Below are 18521 nucleotides of genomic sequence, written 5' to 3'. Positions count from 1 at the left end.
TTCTTCAAGGTGGCTCATTTTGCTCCAACCATCTTCATCCCATTAACTTAACTCACTCTCTCGTGTTAATAGATTTTGTGATTATGTCCCATGCATTCATCAGTACATGCCGGTACCTGGATTTCACTTCCATGTTTTGCAGCAGGACTGCTTGATTCAGGGAGACTTTGAGTTGCTTGGGCCTCCACATAGTCATTCTTTATGAATGTTCCAATGGGACTGCCTTAGGTAACATACATACCGTCAGATTTACACCTGGTGGCAGTAAACTCAGTGCGCCTCCTTCAGTTCTGTGTGCTCAACATGAAGACATGGTGACTAACAAGTGGGAGGAGAAGGGGGATGCTCGCCATCCAAAGAACAGAAGTGCAACTGATGCAGACAGTTTTTATTGAACAGCATCAGTGATGGAGTGAGTGCTGACAGCACCACATGGGGAATGGGATTGCCACCTTGCTGTTTCTGCAGGGCGTCTGTGCCTGAGAAAGCCGCTTGCCAGAGGAGCAACAGGTTCAGCTTTCCCATTCACTGTCTTCTTGTGCTGGGTCCCAGTGTACCTGGCACACTGCTGCCTGTCAAGCTCTCTAGAAAGTCACTGAGCCCTGAGAAGATAAACACCACCCCCACGCAAGGGAGCATTTGCTTCCCCACTGGCGGTTGCTGCTGCTGAAAGCTTCACGCTCAGTCTGCATGAAACTGTGGATGTGGAATTTCCTTCTATCTGTTGGTTGTCCACCTAGTTTGTGGGAAAACAAAATCCTTCAGGGTTAATAATGACCAGCAGGTAGAAACTGCAACAAATCCATTTTCTGATGTCTGGTTAAATGCCCATGACCACACACAGGTGCCATCCCACTTGCCCCAGATCCACTTCTTACTCCTGTCGATAGCCTCCTGGGGTCAACATTGAAGTGCTGCTTGTTGAGCAGGCTGATATGGGCATTCAGTAGTTTCTCATTCAACCTAGAGAGTTTGCCTGTGGTTGCTGTTCAGCTCGGTGTGCCTGCCTCTGGTCCAGCAAGAAACAATGAGTCGTGGACAGCAGTGGTAATCGGTGGGGTGGAATACATGCCGTCGGCTAGCAAAAGTTGTGGACATTCCATTGCTTTCACCAGTGCACGAAGGGAGCTCACCTGGATTTTGGCAGTCTGCAGCCTATAGAGGTCCCTTCTTACATTGCATATATTTCTGTGTGAAGGCTCCTGCTGCAGCCTGTTGTGTAAAAAAGGCTTGTTAAGCTAGCACACCCTTTTCCCTGCTCTCAATGCAGTAGGAGGCAATTTTCTCTGACTGAATAATCTGCTTGCTCATCACTGTGCATGGGGAGAGTTGGGATGAATGACGGAGCTGCAGTCTTCTGAAAAAGCAAGGTGTTCATTTACCCTTCCTATCTTTTTTTAAAAAAAATTGCCTCCCTGGTTAAGGCATATTTGTAAATTTCATCCAGAGAATGCATGCCATATACCACTCGTGTATGTTTTGTGCATGCTGCTTTAACATGTTTCAGGTGACACTGCGTGGCACAATTAGACACGCCTGCAGAAAGATCCAAGCGCATTCTCCACCTGCAGCATTCCTAATGTGTACAGAGCTCCAGTTGTGTGTGCACAGAGGATAAGATGGGGTTGATACCTTTCAGGTTTTTGTTTCGGCAGTTTCAAGTGATGACTTAGCAAACTAGTTTTCAAGTTTTTGCAGCTACACACATACTTTAGCTTCAGTTTCATCAGCAGTTAGTCATAGTTCTTTAACTGCGTGCAGGATTCTCGGCCATCTGGTTCCATCCATCTGGCATATGCTGGCTGAGCAGTCTCCATTCCATTCCTTTCATTCAGGCATGCAGCATTCCATACCAGCAATCCTTGAATGATGGCCCTCTTGCTTACTACCAGCTTTAAAGAATAAATAAATAAAGTTTCACATAATTATTTTAATGAGCAGCATTTCTGCCTCTAAATTTTTACGATTAAAATACAGTGGAAAAATATTTTTGGAAGCCCAGTATGCTTTAATTGTATATATTTCAGTGTCAAACTGATACTTAAAACTGCATGCAAAGCAGCAATTCAAGGTTTCAAGGGACAGTGTCATGTTTCAAATAATTGCATGCTTTCTTTCATTGCTAATTTTTTGTTGTTCTTTGTGCTGCAGTTTGTGCTTTTGCTTCTTCAAGGCTCAATAGCTTAGGGTAAGCTGATGAGTGATGTGTGCTTTTTTATCCCTGTTTTCTAGCTCCCAATAACATTATTTTGGACATATCACTAATCCTTTCTGGGCCTTGAGTACTGACCAGGTTCACAACAACATCCCTTGCACTAAGTCTGGCCTTTGTGCAGCATAACTTCCTTGTTCGGTGCAGCATTGGAACTTGTGCAAGAGTGGTATGATAACCAGCTCTATTGTATCATTGTATGGGACACTCATGTGAGATACTCCTTATGAAACACGTTGCCCAAGGAAAGATTTGCACAATTAGGCTGCTTCCGCATGTCCCATTTGCAAAGGGTGGGGAACCTGTGTGCCCTCCAGATGGGACAGAAATAGCCTAGCTTCAGTTGTCTGTGCTAAGTTGTATTACTGCAATGCATTGTCCAAGGGGCCGCCTTCGAAAACAGCTTGGAAACTGCAGCTGATGCAGAACTCAGCAACCAGATTGCTGACTGGGGCAAGACTGTCTCCTGCCTCAAATTGCACTGGATGCTAATTAGTTTCCAGGCTCAATCCAAAGTCCTGGTTTTGACCTATGACGCCTTCCGCAGGCCAGGACTCCCAATACCTCAAGGACTGCCTCTATCCACATGAACCAACCCAGACACACTGTTGTGTACTCTATCCAAGGGAAGTGCTGAGAGTGGCGACATGGGAGCAGGCCTTTTAAGTGGTGGCCCCTTGCTTGTGGAACGCTCTCCCCAGGAAAGCACACCTGGCACCATCCATATCTGTCCTTGGGCACAAGGCAAAACCTTCTTTACCCGGGCTTTTGGTTTTTGGGGAGGGTGACCATCTTTTAAGTGGGGCGGGTAGCTTACGTTCTTTTAAGTATATTTTTGGATGAGTGTTTTCATTTTTGTTCATTTATACCTTATTTTAATGTCTTTGTTATTTCTATTTTTATTGTGTAAGTCACTTTGAGCCACTGGGGTGCAAAAAAAATTGTGAGTATTAAATAACGAGCAACGGTTACTAGGCTGCCACTCCCATCATACTGACCCACAGCCGCGCTGGCTGAGACTGATGCGAAATGGAAGTCCCAACATCTGCAGGATTACAAGTTGCCCTTTAAATGTAGTTGCCACAGCCTAGGAAAAAGCTAAGATCCGGACGTGTTCTCTGGAGTATATACTGCAATGTATGAGAGCGGCATAAGGCATCTGCTACGGGCAGCTGTACCATTACTCAGGATGTAAGTAGTCTGCAGCAGATACTGGATTATGGGATGCCATTAAGAGAGTTTCTACCTCATATATGAAAATGCATTGGGCTGTATCTGGTCTTATATTGAATACAAGGACCATCTGCTGCTTTTATAAATGTGATGGTTTAGCCTTTAAAGTCCCCGGTGAGTGCTCATACCCAGAAAATTGTAAATTTGCTTTCCTGCTCACTGACCTTCACAATATGCCCTGACCTCTTTGTTTACAACCCTAGTGTTGTTGATCTTTTTGCCTTGTTCCAGAATATTTCCCTTTACTTTCAAAAGCTTCTGCAAAGTGTTTGCCTTTCATTTGCTTCTCATGTGTATATACTTAGGCAGTGCCCTCTTCAAAACATATCTCTTGTGCATAATACAAGCAGCTCAATGGGTCTTTCCTAACAACCTGTAAAGATGAAATCATAATGTATGTAGCTATTGGGATGGTTTTCAACTGGCCTGATCTCTATGAAAAAGTTATGTGATGTAGCTTACTGAGTTTGGTGCATGCCATTCCCTAGATTCCACTCAATTTTGAAAATATCTTTCCTGATTCAGCTAGCTACGGTAATCTTTTTAAGACATTTATCAAGTGGCATTTCTCTTTCAAATATCATCCATCCTAGGAGACTTTCAGAGAACATTTGCAATTTGATTTGTTGCTTATTCAACTTGCAGATCTTAAATAATAATTGGCCCTTCATAGATGTTTAGGTCCTTTTATCAGAAATGTGCCTTTATTGCACACAACGTATGTTTCCCCAGCATTCCAGTGATGCCACATTTTTATTTTTTCCAGATACGCTGTGTAAAGATTTGTTATCTGGGAAAATACATTTCCTTAAAATAATCCATTTGCTCTGACTGTATACAGTTGAAGAGTGTCAAGAGGGACCATTTAGCTACTTCCTGGGAGGCAGGTAGCAACAACTTCTTCCCCCAATGTCCACACAAATTCTTTCATTTTGTTTGTGAATTGTTCATCTTTTGTGCAGGAGTGGCCATCCAGTTCATGATAATGAACATCTAGGACCTTTCCAGCCAAGTTTTGTACACCCTGCGCTCTGTGTGCAATGTCCTAGAGGCATGGTCCTAGATCAGCATGATCCTGGCATTTGCAGTTATCAGCTTTCCAAGAACTGCTTTGCCAAAACCAACTCCTTCTGCTCTCTTACAAAAGCAAAAACACTGATTTGCCATAGCTTTGAAAATTTTATTTCAGCGAACACAGTCCAGTTTCAAACAATTTATTAAAATATAGCAGTTCAAACATTTTTAATACAAGGGGTGCAAGCAGGATTGCTCTTGAAAATCCCAAGCATAAATAAATCTTTCATCGGTATCATAAAATAAGTTAATATTTCTTAGAATAAAAACTTAAGAAATCAAGCATGTTGGAACAAAAGATTTAAGAATAATTAACCCTTTTAGCTCTTACAAGTGAAAGGTATTTAAAAACGGAAACTAAAAGTTGCTCTTCTACAACTCCAACAAAGCACATTTGGTGTGTTCTGAAAGGAAATCGGCACACTGTTTTTGCAACCTTCTTGCAGAACTCAGACTTCCTCCACAAGGACTTCCTATTGCTCCCCCAACATAGCTCTGCTTCGGGTCCATCATCTTCCAACAGCAAAGTCAAATGTCTCTCCGTTTCTCACAACATGTAGTTCAACCTCAACTTGACATCAGTTACTGTAATCCTTTGTGTCAGGCTGGGAAATTGCTTCCTGAGCAAGCTACTAAAGTATTTTGAAACTTCAGTGCAATTTTTCTGTTCAATTCAGCTTCATCCATATGCTGTCATCGTTCGGGAAGGTTAATCACTGGAACCCACTGGTCCATGTAGCGGCTTTCCCGGCAAAAGCAAATCAGCTGACTTAAGGCTGGATCCTTCCATTGAGAGGCATGTGGATTCTGAAAGGGGGAGAAAAGGGAAAAGGATCGTTGTCAGCATGAAATAAAATTAAATGATACTGCTAACAGTAAAAGAGACTGAATATAAATGATCTGCGTAAATTTTGAGTTTGTAGCACATTCAACAGGGTATTTTGGAATTAATTATTTTCTTTAAAACCAGTAAAAGAAACATCATTTTTCAAAAACAAACCAATGTTCATGTGCTATGGTTAACAAGTCCACAATTCCCATTCAATTGGGTGAATTGAGTAACAGTGACGGAGTATTTTCATCACAGTTCAACTGAGTTATCTAATAATGACCTCTGAGCCAATTAGTAATAAGGAAAGACAAATATAGACAGGGAGTTACTGTAGAAAGTGACTCATGGGGTTGTTTTCTCCTGCTGACAGCAGGATGAAACATGCTTGAACATGTCTTTGCCTCGAAAATCCCTATGAGCAAAGTAGGAAGCGTGGTATGATTTGTGCAGGGGAAAAGGTTAGTGAAGGAGGTCATGCTGATCTTTCCTTCAAACCACAGAGGCAGAGGTACACCAGTGCAAGGACACTCAAGAAACCACTACAGTTTTTGTTTTAAGCCAGAGTGAGATTAGAGTATTTAGACAGATTTTTACAATTTGCAATTCAGCTTCTTTCAAAGAAATGCTGTACAGTCCAGAAGGAGACTCTGAAGCAACAGTGAGGTCATGCTGGCTGCCCTCTATGCCCAACATGTTAATGAAACACAGCACTTACTGTCACAAGCACACAGTGCAGGTCTGCAGGCTGCTCGCCCCCTCCACTCGCTCCCAAGAGCAGCAGCTCCGCAAGCCGGCTTGGGTTGCTCACTCGGAGTATGTTAATGTCATTCTCGCAACAGAAAGCTTGGATCAGGGTGAAGTGAATTTGTAGCGCAACATCCTGGTTGTCTTCCTCATCGGCTGCCAGCAGACAAAGCACCACATTATCTGGATCCCTGGAGGGATAAAACAATGCCAGCTAAGTTAGTCACAGCCCCAACAAACAATGATGCATTTTTCAACGACATAAGGGAGACAAAACAGGAACCAAAGTCACAGGGCATATGAACACATGGTAATGCGACTGTATATACAATACACGGGGGGGGGGGAGACGGGCAGTCCTATTATGTCATTTTCTATGGACTATATTCAGCTAAACTTCACTTGCCACTGAAATCAATGATTATTATATCTATTTCGAGTCAAAATTCACTGACTATTACCCGATGTGGTTGACCTTTCACACCCTGGATTTTTAGAGCTGAATTTTCAAAGGCTATGTATCTACAACTAAGGCCTGTGGAGCAAGGGGGAGGGTTTTTGTTGCACTTTCTCCCCCCCCCCCACACACACACAAAGGGGGAGAGGGACCCGATTACATTTCAGCACCAAACTAAAGGGGACGGGCACATTTTCAAAACTGCTGTTCAGCAGTTCCCATTGTGTCAACTGTCAACTGGGTGCTTGGAACTCTGGCATTGTGGGTAAAAGGGAAAGAGGTGTTTTTTTCTGAAATCTGCCCCACAGAAGAAAAACTGTGCCTAAGTGGGTGCAGTTATGCATGATGGGTGATCAAGCATTCAATGTCCACACAGCTGCCTGGAGGTTTTCCTATCTGCACAGTGCAAGTTTGCCTCTTGACTGACCTAGTGTTTCCTCAGAAAAGTCCTCAGGCACAGCTGCCCGAAGAGAGGTGGGAGGACCTGTTTCTTGTTACTCATCAATACAAAAGGGCACCAGAAAGCCAGTTTCTCACTTACACGTTGAGCAGCTTGGCAGCCTCATACACTCCGATGGTGATGCTTCTCTGAGTCAGGGCTTTGCTCAGGACTTCCTCCAGGGCATCCCCTACCTTCTCCATGCTGATGGCATCCGAAGAAAAAATAAAAGGGGTGGGGAAGCAGCGAGAGGCTCTAATTAGCGTTTTTATTTAAATAAAACACACCAAACAAATCCAAAAGTTGGGGGGGGGGGAAGGATCACCTTGCCTTAAGTAGCGCCCCCCCCCAAGCCCACATTCCTTCCTGGCGCCCTCATGCCCTGCAAAACTGAGGGGAAGCTAAGCTGGAAACTCTCCTGAATGGGATCTGTTCAGAAATAAGCGGGAGCCAAGTTCTCCCACAGGAAAATCGCTTCCAAGCGCAGGTTATTTGGAGTTAAAGGTGCGCTTGCTTATCCTGTCAGGAAAAAGAAAAGAAGGGGAAAAGCTACAACCCGCCACGCCTCTCTCTCTCTCTCTCTCTCTCTCTGACACACGCACACTCTGCAATCGACTCCCGGTTTTCTTCCTTACGCGCGGATCTACTTTCTTCCGCAGATCCCCTCCAGGCAATTTTATTTTTTTGCACCAAAGCATTTTTTTCTCCCTCCCCGCCACCGGTCCCAGTTGTGAGGCGACTGCGGTCGCGGCGGCGAGCTGGGCGACCCTGTGCTGCCTGGATCCGGAGAGCTTCGCGAAATCTGCAGCAGGCAAACTCCCGTCCCTCCAACCTCCACACGGCCACGCATAGCAAAGCCGAGCTGCAGCTGCTGCCATCGCGTACCTTCCGAAAGTCTGGTGCTCCCCAGCGAGCTCCTCCAGAGTCATATTGCAGCTGCAGATCCCTGCAAAGAAACCAATCCAACGGGGGGAACGGGAGAGGCAGCCTTCAATCCTCCTCCTCGCCCTGCGCCCTCTGCCTTGCTTCTCGGCTCCTCCGGCTGCCCTCAGGGGAATCCGCGGTAAGTGTTCCTCCAGTAAGTCAAATCCTCAGGGCGGCGGCGGTGCTGCTTCGCTCCTGCCCTTCGCCTTCCTCGCCCACCCGGGCACTTGCAGCCCCGCTGCTCAGGCCGATCCCTTCGCGCACTTCCCCGCTCCTCCCTCTCCCCACACGGCGCTGCCACTCTGAGGGACAAAGGGCTCCCCGGGCCGGAGTTATCCTGCCAACCCCCAGCCAACCGTCTCCCGGCTCGTTTGCATACGGCCACCCTATTGGGGCATGCAAATGAGCCGGGGCGTTCGACTTGGGGCCACCCGGGGGGGGGGTAAAAGAGAGAGAGAGAGATCCAGGCTGGGAAAGCTGGGTCAGTAACTTTCCCTGCCCTCGCCCGGCGCTGATTGGCAGAGGGAGAAGTTTTGGGGGGCGGAGTTTGCTGCGGGTGCCTGGTTGCTCTCCCGCCTCAGCTGTTTTTTCTTTGCTGGTTGCATATTCCGCCCCCCCTCTCTTTGTTTTGAGAAAGGGGAGGGGGGATTGCGCGCGAGCTTCTGTTTGTGGGCTTAATGCTCTGCAGATCACCCCTGACAATAAATAGTTGTTAGTAAGCAAAGTTGCAAAAGTCAGGAGGGAGCGGGCTCGCAGCAGCGGCTGTTTTAACTCGATCGGCGCCTGGTGCTCGTGTAGATATGGGAATCGCCACCTCGGGATGAGTCCTGTTCCCCCGCTTGCTGCTGCTGTTTTCCAGCTCCTAAGGACACTGTGGGTTGTTAGGATGGCACGCACGGCAGAATTTTATGAGCGCGTTTAATTAGACAGGTTGCGGGGATTTGAGTTTCGGGCTCTTGTTTCTTAAGCGGGCTGTGATCTGTGTGACCTTTGGGTCGTAAGATACAGCTTGATTTAAATGGGGAGGAGCTGGCTGCTCAAGATCCGGGATGGGGAACTTGCCCTCAGGTGGTGTTGGGCTCCTGCTCCCGCCTCTCCCTGCTCCGGGGTGTTGGGAGCTGAGCAAAACGCCCAGGGTTACCCAGACACCCACTTACACTCCAGTCCGCCTACCTACTGTAGAGGTGAATGTCAGGGAAGCAAGCCACTTTAGCCGATGGAGAATTGTGCTTATGCTGCAGTTTTCCAAGTGTGTGTGAGGCAAGTGACATTGAGGTAACCAAGCTTTGGAAGAGGCAGGGCGGCCTCCTCCTGCCTCAGCTTTGTCTCGGGTCAGCTGAGGCCTTTGCACTATCACTCGATGACAGCTGCCTCAAGTGAGGTATTGCATGTGTGAAGAGTGAGCCATCAAAGATAAAGCACTTCAACCACACCTTCCAGAGAGCATTGGTAGGTCTGCTCTGAGGGCTTCTCCACACTTACCGGTAACTTTTGTACTGCTGTTTCCAGGATGATGTCTGCACTTCCCCACCCCAACCTCCCCAAGCTTTCTTGCTCTGATGGACCATGCCTGACAAGGGTGCCAACTTGAATAAAATATTGGGGGGCAGGGGAGTTCAACCCCATCCTGCATAATCACAAAATGTGGCACATACACACCATTTAAATGGCAATGCCCATCAACTTTGGGAGGGCACCCCTCAGATATTTTATTTGGACCTCAGCCCCTAGGAGTTGGCTCCCATGATGCCAGAAAAGACCAGAGAAAAGGTGAGTGTGGATAACCCCTATGTTGGGGACAACCCAATGCAGTTCAGTCTATCCCTTTAGCTTTTTCAGCTGCCTGATAAAAGGGAGCATGAACAACATGCACCACTTCAGTCAGTGAGAGAGGTTGCAGGGCCCTGTCGGCCAGCCCCACTTGGCAGAATTCCTCTTGCCCCACCTCCCCACACCTTTGCTGTTAGCAATGTGTGTAAAAGGGCTCTCCCCTGGATACTGGTATATGTGGGTGGAGCTGCAAGCAGCGAGGGGCCAGATTGGGCCAGAGTCCAACTCTGGGTGGAGGAGTTTTACCTGCACACACCAGTATCTAGGGAGAGCCTTTTCCCACACTGTTTGAATGTGTAGGCAGCGGAGGGGCAACCCAGCAGTGAGGCACCAGTGCAGCCCCTAGACCCCCCCCCAATTTCGCCACATGGAAAGGGTTGTGAACACCTTAAGTTAAATACATGCATGCATGAACCAATCCTGATTGTACAAATAACATTTTTCTTTATTTGTTGTATTTCTACCCCATATTTCCTGCAAGGAGCTCAAGGTTCTCTCCCTCCACATTCTACCCTCACAGCAACCCTGTGGGCTAGGTCTGGCTGACAGACTGTGACCGGTGCAAGGTCACCCAACAAGTTTCATGACTGAGCGGGATTTTGAACTCTGGCCTCCCAGGTACTAGTCCAATGCTCTAACCACTAAACAGAATATTATAGTTCTATACAGTGGGGTCGGGGGGTGGGTGGGCGGGATGAGAGCAGCTATTGAAGATCTGTCAGCATATCTTCAAAAGACTGATAAGGCAAAAGCATGTTCCCTTATTCTCCCCAGCAAGCACTCTGAAGCAGAACGAAAACCCAACAGTTCTCTAGTAATGCCAAGCAATTGTTGTTTTTGTTTGTTTTTACACAAACTATGTGAAAAATACGTTTTATTCAATCATTCAGTGCAGGAGAGGTGGAGAATAAGAACCAAACAAGACAAAATAGTCATTCTTCTTTCCCTTCCCTAATTTACATTCTTCACACTTCACACTGTTAACTGTTCACTGGGGTTGGTGTGGATCTGTATGCATAAATGCACGTGATTTCAACGGATAATTTTGCACATTAATGACATTTTTAAACCTGTCATCTCCGGGCAAAATATGCAAGTTGACTTGGTGTAAAAAAATTCTCCTCTCCCATCCCTTTTGCATTCAGGCCAATGAGGAAAGCTTCTGGTCTGACTGACAATCAAGTGAAGCATTGAAGAGTCCTCCTCTCCAATTGAAAGGCCTATAAAGGGGAGGAGTTCTCTGCTTCCTATTTTCTTCCTAATGATATTACTGTTGTTGGCCAGAATCTAATCACCTCACATGGAGGTCACAGGTGATTGTTTTTTGAAGGCACCCATTCCATGAGGTGCCTAACGCAGGCACAGAGCATTTCCATGTGACTAGGTGAAACCAAGAGTAAAACACATTTCAAACATTAAAGCTTCCATGTTGAGAACAAGCTAATGTGACTTTTGTTCTTGTTAGTAAATCCCTCATGGAGGCCTTGAGGTCTGAGGTGGCTGTTAGGCCCGGTTCATTTCAAAAAGGAGCTGCATCCGAGGAGATGGTTCCATGTAGAACATTGTTTGTGTGAATTAGCTCCTCACGCGGTTGTGACAGTTTCAGCCACACCAATTGAATTCCCCCCCCCCAATATTTTTTTTTAAAGAGTGTCACAAGTCACAACTACCTGGTTCACTCCAATTGTTTTATTAAATTTACATAATTCCCTTTTAAGTGGCAACCACACCACTGTATTAAAGTGGTCATTAGGAGGCCTGACAGAGAGCAAGACTATTCATGGCAAGAACAACTCCAATGTGCTGAAATGTCATGTCCGGTTGGAGCAGTTGGACTATAGTTACTGGGGAGCGGGGCGAGCCACATAGAGTGTTGTTTGTGCCAAGTTTTATTTCTTGGATCCGGTTCTGAATGTCAGGGCTAAGCTTCGGCATTCATGAAGTGATAAAAAGGTGCCTCTGAGCATGTGCAGTGTGCACTGCCCTGATCACTATAGTGTGCCTTTCTGCAAATCTCCAAGACTGGTGACAGGGGAGCAAGGCAGGCTCGATGCTGCATGTGCTCCTTCCTCCTTTGCAAATGCAACCAAGTAAGAAAAGATAACTTCCAAATGAAAGCATATAAACATAAAGGATGTAATGACTTTAATATGCCTCTAGTCAGAAGATCCAGGAGCCAGTCTCAAAACTCTTTATCTTTTCTTTTCGCGCCCCCCCCCCCCAAATCTGGTTGCTTTCTATTCCATACTAGTTTTTTATTTCCTCTTCAAGGCCACAGTACCCACTTCCCAAATATTAATTTCTGCCTGGGGTCCTATATTAAAAATCAGCACCACAGATACATAAGCTCACACTTTCACACTATAGAGATTAAAAACCCACACAAATGATATATTATTCTATATATGCAGCCTAATCATTCTCATTCATATATATATATATATATATATATATATATATATATATATATATATGTATATGTATAATTTCTTATCCAGCCTTTCATTAGTACACTGGGAAGTGTTAATGAAGGAAACACAGAAGATGTTTTGGAGTGTTTGCACAAGACCCAGTTGAGAGAAAACAGCTGAAAACTACCAGAGGGCCCTTTGGCTAGCTTGAGGAAGGTAAGGAGCCACTAAGCAGTGAAAATAAAAGGGGTGGGAGGAATTCTTTAAAAAAGGTTCCCCACCCCTATGTAAGTATGGAGAAACTACAATGCTGTCTTGGTTGGTTTCAAACTGGTAGACACTCAATCCCCCCCCTCTCTCTCTCTGTGTGTAGCCCAATTCAATATATGCCTATTGAGAAGTAATTATTGAATAAGGCTTTCTCCCAAGTAAGTGCACAGGATTGCAACCAGACAATGCAATTCTGTGCATGTTTACTCAGAAGTCAACCCTGTGCAGTTCAGCAAGGCATATGCCTTAGTAAGTGTGTTCAGCTTTGATTTGGTTTGGAACAGAAATGTGAAACATCCGTTTTTACCACATCATTGACTGGAATGAGAAAATCTTTTTTTTTTTAATGGTGCTGCTATGCTTTCACCTGCTGTTGGAAGGTTCCCACGATTCACTGATGCATTCCATGTTAGGAAATCCGTTCTAACCAAAGCCGTCTGCTTCCTTTCTGCCCTCCATCTGGCATCTCATTTCTGTTTTCCAGACCCATAACTGCATTTGCAGGATAAAGTTCTGCCTCTTCTAATTACCCCAAGATGAATGGAGAGAGGAAAAAAATAAATAAAAAATAAAATAAAATAAAAATAGGGCACGTGTGCGTTTAGAGCAAAGGATAGATTTTGAGAACCATAGAAGAAGGAAGCAGGTGGATATAGCTGATTTAGGCTGTGATCCTATAGCCTGACTTGGGAGCAAGTCCCATAGAACTCAGTGAGATTTGTGTTGAAGTAGAAATGTGTAGGATTGCACTGTTTATACTGTGTACTGTTAAATGTGCATTAGCATTACAAGGCTTAATGGATGAGAGACAGAGCACAAAGGAAAGGTGATTGCAATGCAGATTTTTAAGGAGTAATAAGGAAGTATGGTTACATGGTGTGTGTGAATTTTCTTTGCAAGTAGAGGAAGGGAGGTGGAATAAATTGGAAGAGGGGAATAATGGAGACATTTCTGCATGCTTTTTAAAAACTAGTTTCAGTTCTGCAGCCTAGCTCTGCTGGAGTTTGGAAGCGATATATCTGCCGTTTTTGTGTTTTTATCTTTGTGGTAGTGAGAGATATTTTAACCAACTTTTCAGTGCATGCTTATATAGAGGGTCACGATTCAATTTGTCTTAACCGGCATCCTGCGCGATGTGACCCACAAAAAGTTGTTGTGGAACACTCCTCAGTCTGGTAGTGTCCCAAATTAGGGTGCAGGCTTCTGGGCTATTCCTATTGGTAGAATGAAGGGCAGTATGGAAATTTAAACAACAACAGCACTACGAAACCATCTTCTCCAGCCCATCAAACAATGCTCTCTGCAAGTGGATCTGCTTGCAAATGGCAAGCTGGAGCCTTTATCCACATCCTGTAGCCAGGAGGTTTCTAGCCCACTGCTTTGTACGTCCGGGTGCAGCTGCTCCCCACAAATGGGATCTGCTAAGAGGGAGCAGACTTTCTGGTGCAGAAGGGCTCTTTCTTGGCTCCTTTCCATTTGTAAAGAAGATCTGCAGTCTGCTGAATAGCACAGCCAAACGGAGCAAGGTTTTGAAAAGTGTGCTAGTGAGCTTCATACATACAAATAATCCTTGGGTTTGTCTTTACAGGTGCGGACTCTGCATTCACAAAGGGTGCCCCAATAACTCACTGGGGCCAGGAAGAACAATTGCAAAGGTGCATATTCCTTGCCATTCCAGGAAGAAACAAGCAGGTGAGGAGACAGCCCTCTTTTCAGGAGCAGGTTTAGGGAGTAAGGTGGTGTCACGAAAGGGCTGCACATTCTTAGGTATTTAACTTATTATTTTTGCTCTCCATGAGAGACATTTATGGGATTTTCTGCTTCAAGTGACAAGATAACTGGGCCAGCCTTGGCTTCATACCTTCCAATGCAAAACTGGGATGCGTGTCTTCCAGGATGCACTTCCCGTGCCTCACCCTTGCCCCCCCAAAACACACGTTTGTGGGGTGCAAGATCTTACACAGCACCCAAAAACGTTTTTCAGCAAGATCATGGCACCCAAAATGGCTGTCGAGATCTTGCAAGAAAAAACAGGATGGCCTGTTTTTTCCAGGGCACTTGGAAAATATGTTATGTGGCTGCTTTAGATATCAACGGCTGTTGACCAATATGTTCCACCAGCACTATCACAGGGAGTATGACTTTGAATACAAGTTGCTCGGAATTGCAAGTGAGCAGAGCGCAGGTGAACAGGCCTGATTCAGCCAATTCTTCTTATGTTCTTAACTATCCACCTTGACATGGTTGGCGGGGGTACTATTTGTTGTTTCGTCTCAGATAACAAAATGCCTTGGGCCAGCCATACCTCTTTTGTTGAATTTCCCCAACTCGGCATGCGTAGACAAGCGCCCACATCTCAGCATTAGGGAATGGGCCACATAGCCCATTCCCTTCCTTTTGAAAACGCAGTCAACATCTTGATTTTCTCACTCCCTTCTTTTTCCAGTAAATTATTGACGTAAGAGCTGAGGCAGAAGATATGGTGAGAAACTTTGTACCTCTGTCGAAACAGGAAGGGTTGAGCCCTCAAGCTATTAATGTCACAAGGGTTGCTTTGAGAAGCCGGGTCCTGGAAAAAAGGATTAGGTATATAAATGGGTATCCTATTTTCTGCCCGAGAGAAGCACATAAGATTGTTAGCAAACAATACAAAGGGGTGCATTTTGTTCAATACCTTTACTGGGGGGCGAGGGACAAAACTACATGTAAGACAGGTTTTTAGATATCCAAGGGTTTGTGTACAAAGGGAATTATTTTTATATAAGTTCTACTTTCAACTTTGGGGTGTATGGGGTGTTAGGAGAGGGGTAGTACTTCTTGTGGGGAACATGTCATGTTCCTTCTGGGGTAGTTTGTCCATCTTTGGTCCCCACCCTGCACTCGGCTCCTAGAAGCTGTCAGTATGCAACAGTGGCTGGGAAATGGCTTTTACTGGCCAGCTAAACCACATGAGGGTAGCTGATAGGTCTCAAACCCTCAGTGAGTTAGGTGGTTTCCGCACATGCTGTAGAGCGAAGTGAGGGGCAGATGAGGTTTGTCAACCTGGGAAAGTAGCCTATCTAGGAGAAAGAAAACTCTGATCCTAAGCCTTGTGGGATATCTTTGGGAGAAGAAAAGGCTACACAAATCTGGGGTGGAGTCTCTAAGGCAGTTGGACGGTGCCTTGTATACCTCCTTCCACCGACTCCTGCAGCCAAGGTGGTACCAAATGTATTGCTCTGCTTTTCACATCAGCTGAGGCTGAGGCGGGGGGTGTCTTGTCTAGTCCAATCCCCTGCAATGCAATGATGATGGGATTGCATCCTCCAGTGCACCTGAGGCAGGAGTCTAGTTTGCAGAGTAGGAGAAGCAGAGCAGGTCATCTAGTATATTCAGACGGGAATAGTTAGGGCTTTTAGGAGGGACAGCCAGCATCTGCTGCTGCTGTCCAGCATCTGCCCTTGTCTCACGTTGTCTAATGGTAGGGCTGGCACTGGGAAGGGAAGAATGATTAGGTTTACTACCTATTTTTCTTTAAATTATTTGTTTTATACCACCCACTGACCTGTGCAACACTGCAACAAACCCTTTTCTGTGGGAACTTGATAACTAATCGAAACTCAAACGAATGATGCAATTTATGGGCAACCCTCCTTTACTTGCAGATTTAGCCCTGGTTGTCCAGTGACATTGACATTCCTTAGCTACATGTTAGAGGAGATGCAAAGTTCTTGATATGCTCACCTCCATGAGTCAGCATTTCCTCCCCTTGGCCACGACAAAGAACATTAGCACAGAGGAGTTATAGGAGGGAAACCAACTTCCTTCTATAGCTAGAATGCAGATTACAGAGGTACAAAGCAGGGTTGATAAGAGTATTGGGTCAGTCAGTTTTGCGTCTTCTGCTATGCTTCAGCTGTGCTCAAATACTTTTAGTCATTGAAATATTTGTCAACTAAAAAAAAAAAAAGAGATTTCAAAGGAGTTGAAAATATGAGGCCATCTGCTGAAGGCAAGGGGGAGTGGAAGTTTGCAGAAGTCCATTTAAAAAACCACTCTGGAGGAGTATCTCCAAACCAGCTCTGTGAGGACTGATCATTCTAAACAGCCATGAAATGCTGAGAGTTGCAGGGGTGGGTGTTTGGAGTAGACAAACCAAGGGGAGAGTGATTGTTCTGTTTGACTGGAATGAAACTTTAAAGAAAAAGACTCTTGCCATTCTTTATTCAAGCTATTTCTATACAACCTTTCATGCAAACATTACAAGGCAAAGAAAAAGAAAGCATTAAAAAAAAGGAAATTACGGAATAAATAAGAATAAAGGAATAATTATTAAGAGGGAGGATACACTACCCGCAAATTTTCTTCAAAGTCCCAATGGCAAAATCTAGAGTGAGATCTTTTGACCGCATTTGGGGCATTTGGACAGGAAGTATGATGAGGAAATGGAAGGGGTTTTCTCAAGCGGCGGAGATAAAGCAGCACGTCTGGTTTCTGCGTCAGTGAGATGTGCAGATATCGGAACTCCTGAAATTACTGGTTACCAAATTCAGCTGTCTTCTTAGTATCACTGGGCTGCTGGTAGGAAGAAAGCAGTTCAGCCTGTGCCAGAACTTTACATGAAGGTTATGGGTACTTAAAGTCAAAGATCGTTTAGCCCAGTTCGCTGCCAATGTAGGAAACTAATTACCTCATAATAAAACCTCTAGTAAAGGAGAGTCTACCCCCTTCTGATAAGGCAGCCTGTTCTGCTGTTGAACAAGCTGTACCATCAAGACATTCTAATCAGTTCTAGCATTTCTCTCTGTTTTGAGTATTTTTAATTCTATGAATATTTCTGCGGCCTTGGAACAAGGGTAGGGAACTTGGGGCCCTCCGAGGGACTACAGCTCCCATCATCCCTGATCACTGCCCATCCTGGCAAGTTCGCCATCCCTGCCCAGAGTGATGCTAGCGAGACTATTGATTTCCTGTTTCAGGAAATCTACCGCCATAATATCACAACTGCAAAAACTGGAGAAACAATAATCCCAACAAAAATACTGTCCACATTATATCAGGCCATGTCAACTGGGGTTGATGGGAGTTGGGATCCAGAAACGTTTGGAGGGCCACAGGTTCCCATCCCTGCCTAATGCTATCCCACTTTGTTTGATCATTATTTATTACATTTATCTTCCAAGGAGCTCAAGGCGGTGTGCATGGTTCTCTTCCTCTCCATTTCATCCTCACAATAACCCTGAGAGGCACATTAGGCCGAGAGACAGTGACTGGCACAAAGTCACCCAGCGAGCTTCACGACTGAGTGGGGATTCGAACCCTGGTCTCTCAGGTCCTAGTCCAACACGCTAACCATTACACCACAAAGGCATATTTTGCTAGAGGAATGTCTTTAGGCCAGAAGTGGGTGGCATAGTGGGGCAATGGCACTTAACCTGACCTCCTGATAGCTGAGTCGCCACTGCTTAATGGGAAAGAGAGGGCCAAGGTTGGCATGGTGCCAGTCCAGGGCTGCTGCCAGTGTGCTGCCACCAACCTCCCTGCCCCCTTGCCCCCTTTCCTTCCCAATAAGCAGCAGCACCTTGGTTTTGGGGAGGCCAGGTGAATGCCATCATCCCACCCTCCTTCTGCTGCAGTTTTGGATCTGAAACATTCAGTGTAGTCTAACATAAATCAGATTTATGGAATCATAGACTTGTAGAGTTGGAAGGCACCCTGAGGATCATTTGGTCCAACCCTCTGCAATGCAGGAATATGCAGCTATCCCATACAGGGATTGAACCTGCAACCTTGGCATTATCAGCACCACGCTCTTAACCAGAATATCTTTATAATGTAGTTCTTATGCACTGATAAGCTCCCTTAAAACCACAATGTCCGTTTTGTTACTAGTAGATCGTGATAACTTTATTTCCTGTAATCCTGAGCGAATCAGTGATTATAAGGCAGTCGCTTCTCCCAGGGCAAAACACAGATCTGCAAACTGAGGGCCACACTTCAACTTTTGATCTCGCTAGGTTAGCTCAGACTACGCCGCCGCCGTATTTCGTGACAAGATGTGATGTGACACATCGTCAAGCCTGATGCCTGGGAAAGCTGCTCTTGCAACAGGTAGA

At 45.4% G+C, this 18521-nt stretch overlaps 1 protein-coding gene and 1 long non-coding RNA gene across 4 annotated transcripts in view; one reads left to right on the top strand and one right to left on the bottom strand.

Moving 5' to 3' along the window:
- Positions 1 to 4604: 4604 nt before the first annotated feature.
- GADD45A (growth arrest and DNA damage inducible alpha) lies at positions 4605 to 8284 on the bottom strand. The gene is made up of 4 exons (XM_081195464.1): positions 7877 to 8284; positions 7094 to 7195; positions 6067 to 6286; positions 4605 to 5326 (listed from the first exon to the last, which is right to left on the bottom strand). Exons 1-4 carry the CDS (start codon positions 7918 to 7920, stop codon positions 5213 to 5215), a joined length of 480 nt encoding a protein of 159 aa, XP_081051590.1. The 5' UTR covers positions 7921 to 8284; the 3' UTR covers positions 4605 to 5212.
- A 2553-nt stretch (positions 8285 to 10837) lies between these two features.
- Positions 10838 to 18521, top strand: part of LOC308587498 — a 38185-nt gene continuing 30501 nt past the window's right edge. For 2 of the 3 annotated variants that reach the window (XR_014008412.1, XR_014008414.1), the window contains exons 1-3: positions 10838 to 11058; positions 12244 to 12372; positions 14015 to 14118. This is a non-coding gene — a long non-coding RNA (uncharacterized lncRNA). Of the gene's footprint in view, positions 11130 to 12243; positions 12373 to 14014; positions 14119 to 18521 lie in introns of all 3 variants that reach the window. The other variant, XR_014008413.1, reaches the window with a different exon arrangement.

The sequence above is a fragment of the Podarcis bocagei genome (genome assembly GCF_964188305.1).
Source record: "Podarcis bocagei genome assembly, chromosome: 5".
In the NCBI taxonomy this organism is placed as follows: domain Eukaryota; kingdom Metazoa; phylum Chordata; class Lepidosauria; order Squamata; family Lacertidae; genus Podarcis; species Podarcis bocagei.
This window is presented reverse-complemented; position numbering and strand designations above follow the sequence as displayed.

Excerpts from the sequence above, each read along its gene's own strand:
- GADD45A (XM_081195464.1), bottom strand. The coding sequence starts at position 7,920 with ATGACTCTGGAGGAGCTCGCTGGGGAGCACCAGACTTTCGGAAG. Across the intron at positions 7,196-7,876 it reads GAGCACCAGACTTTCGGAAG|CATGGAGAAGGTAGGGGATG; the intron begins GTACGCGATGGC and ends GGATGCCATCAG. Across the intron at positions 5,327-6,066 it reads TGCACTGTGTGCTTGTGACA|AATCCACATGCCTCTCAATG; the intron begins GTAAGTGCTGTG and ends TCCCCCTTTCAG.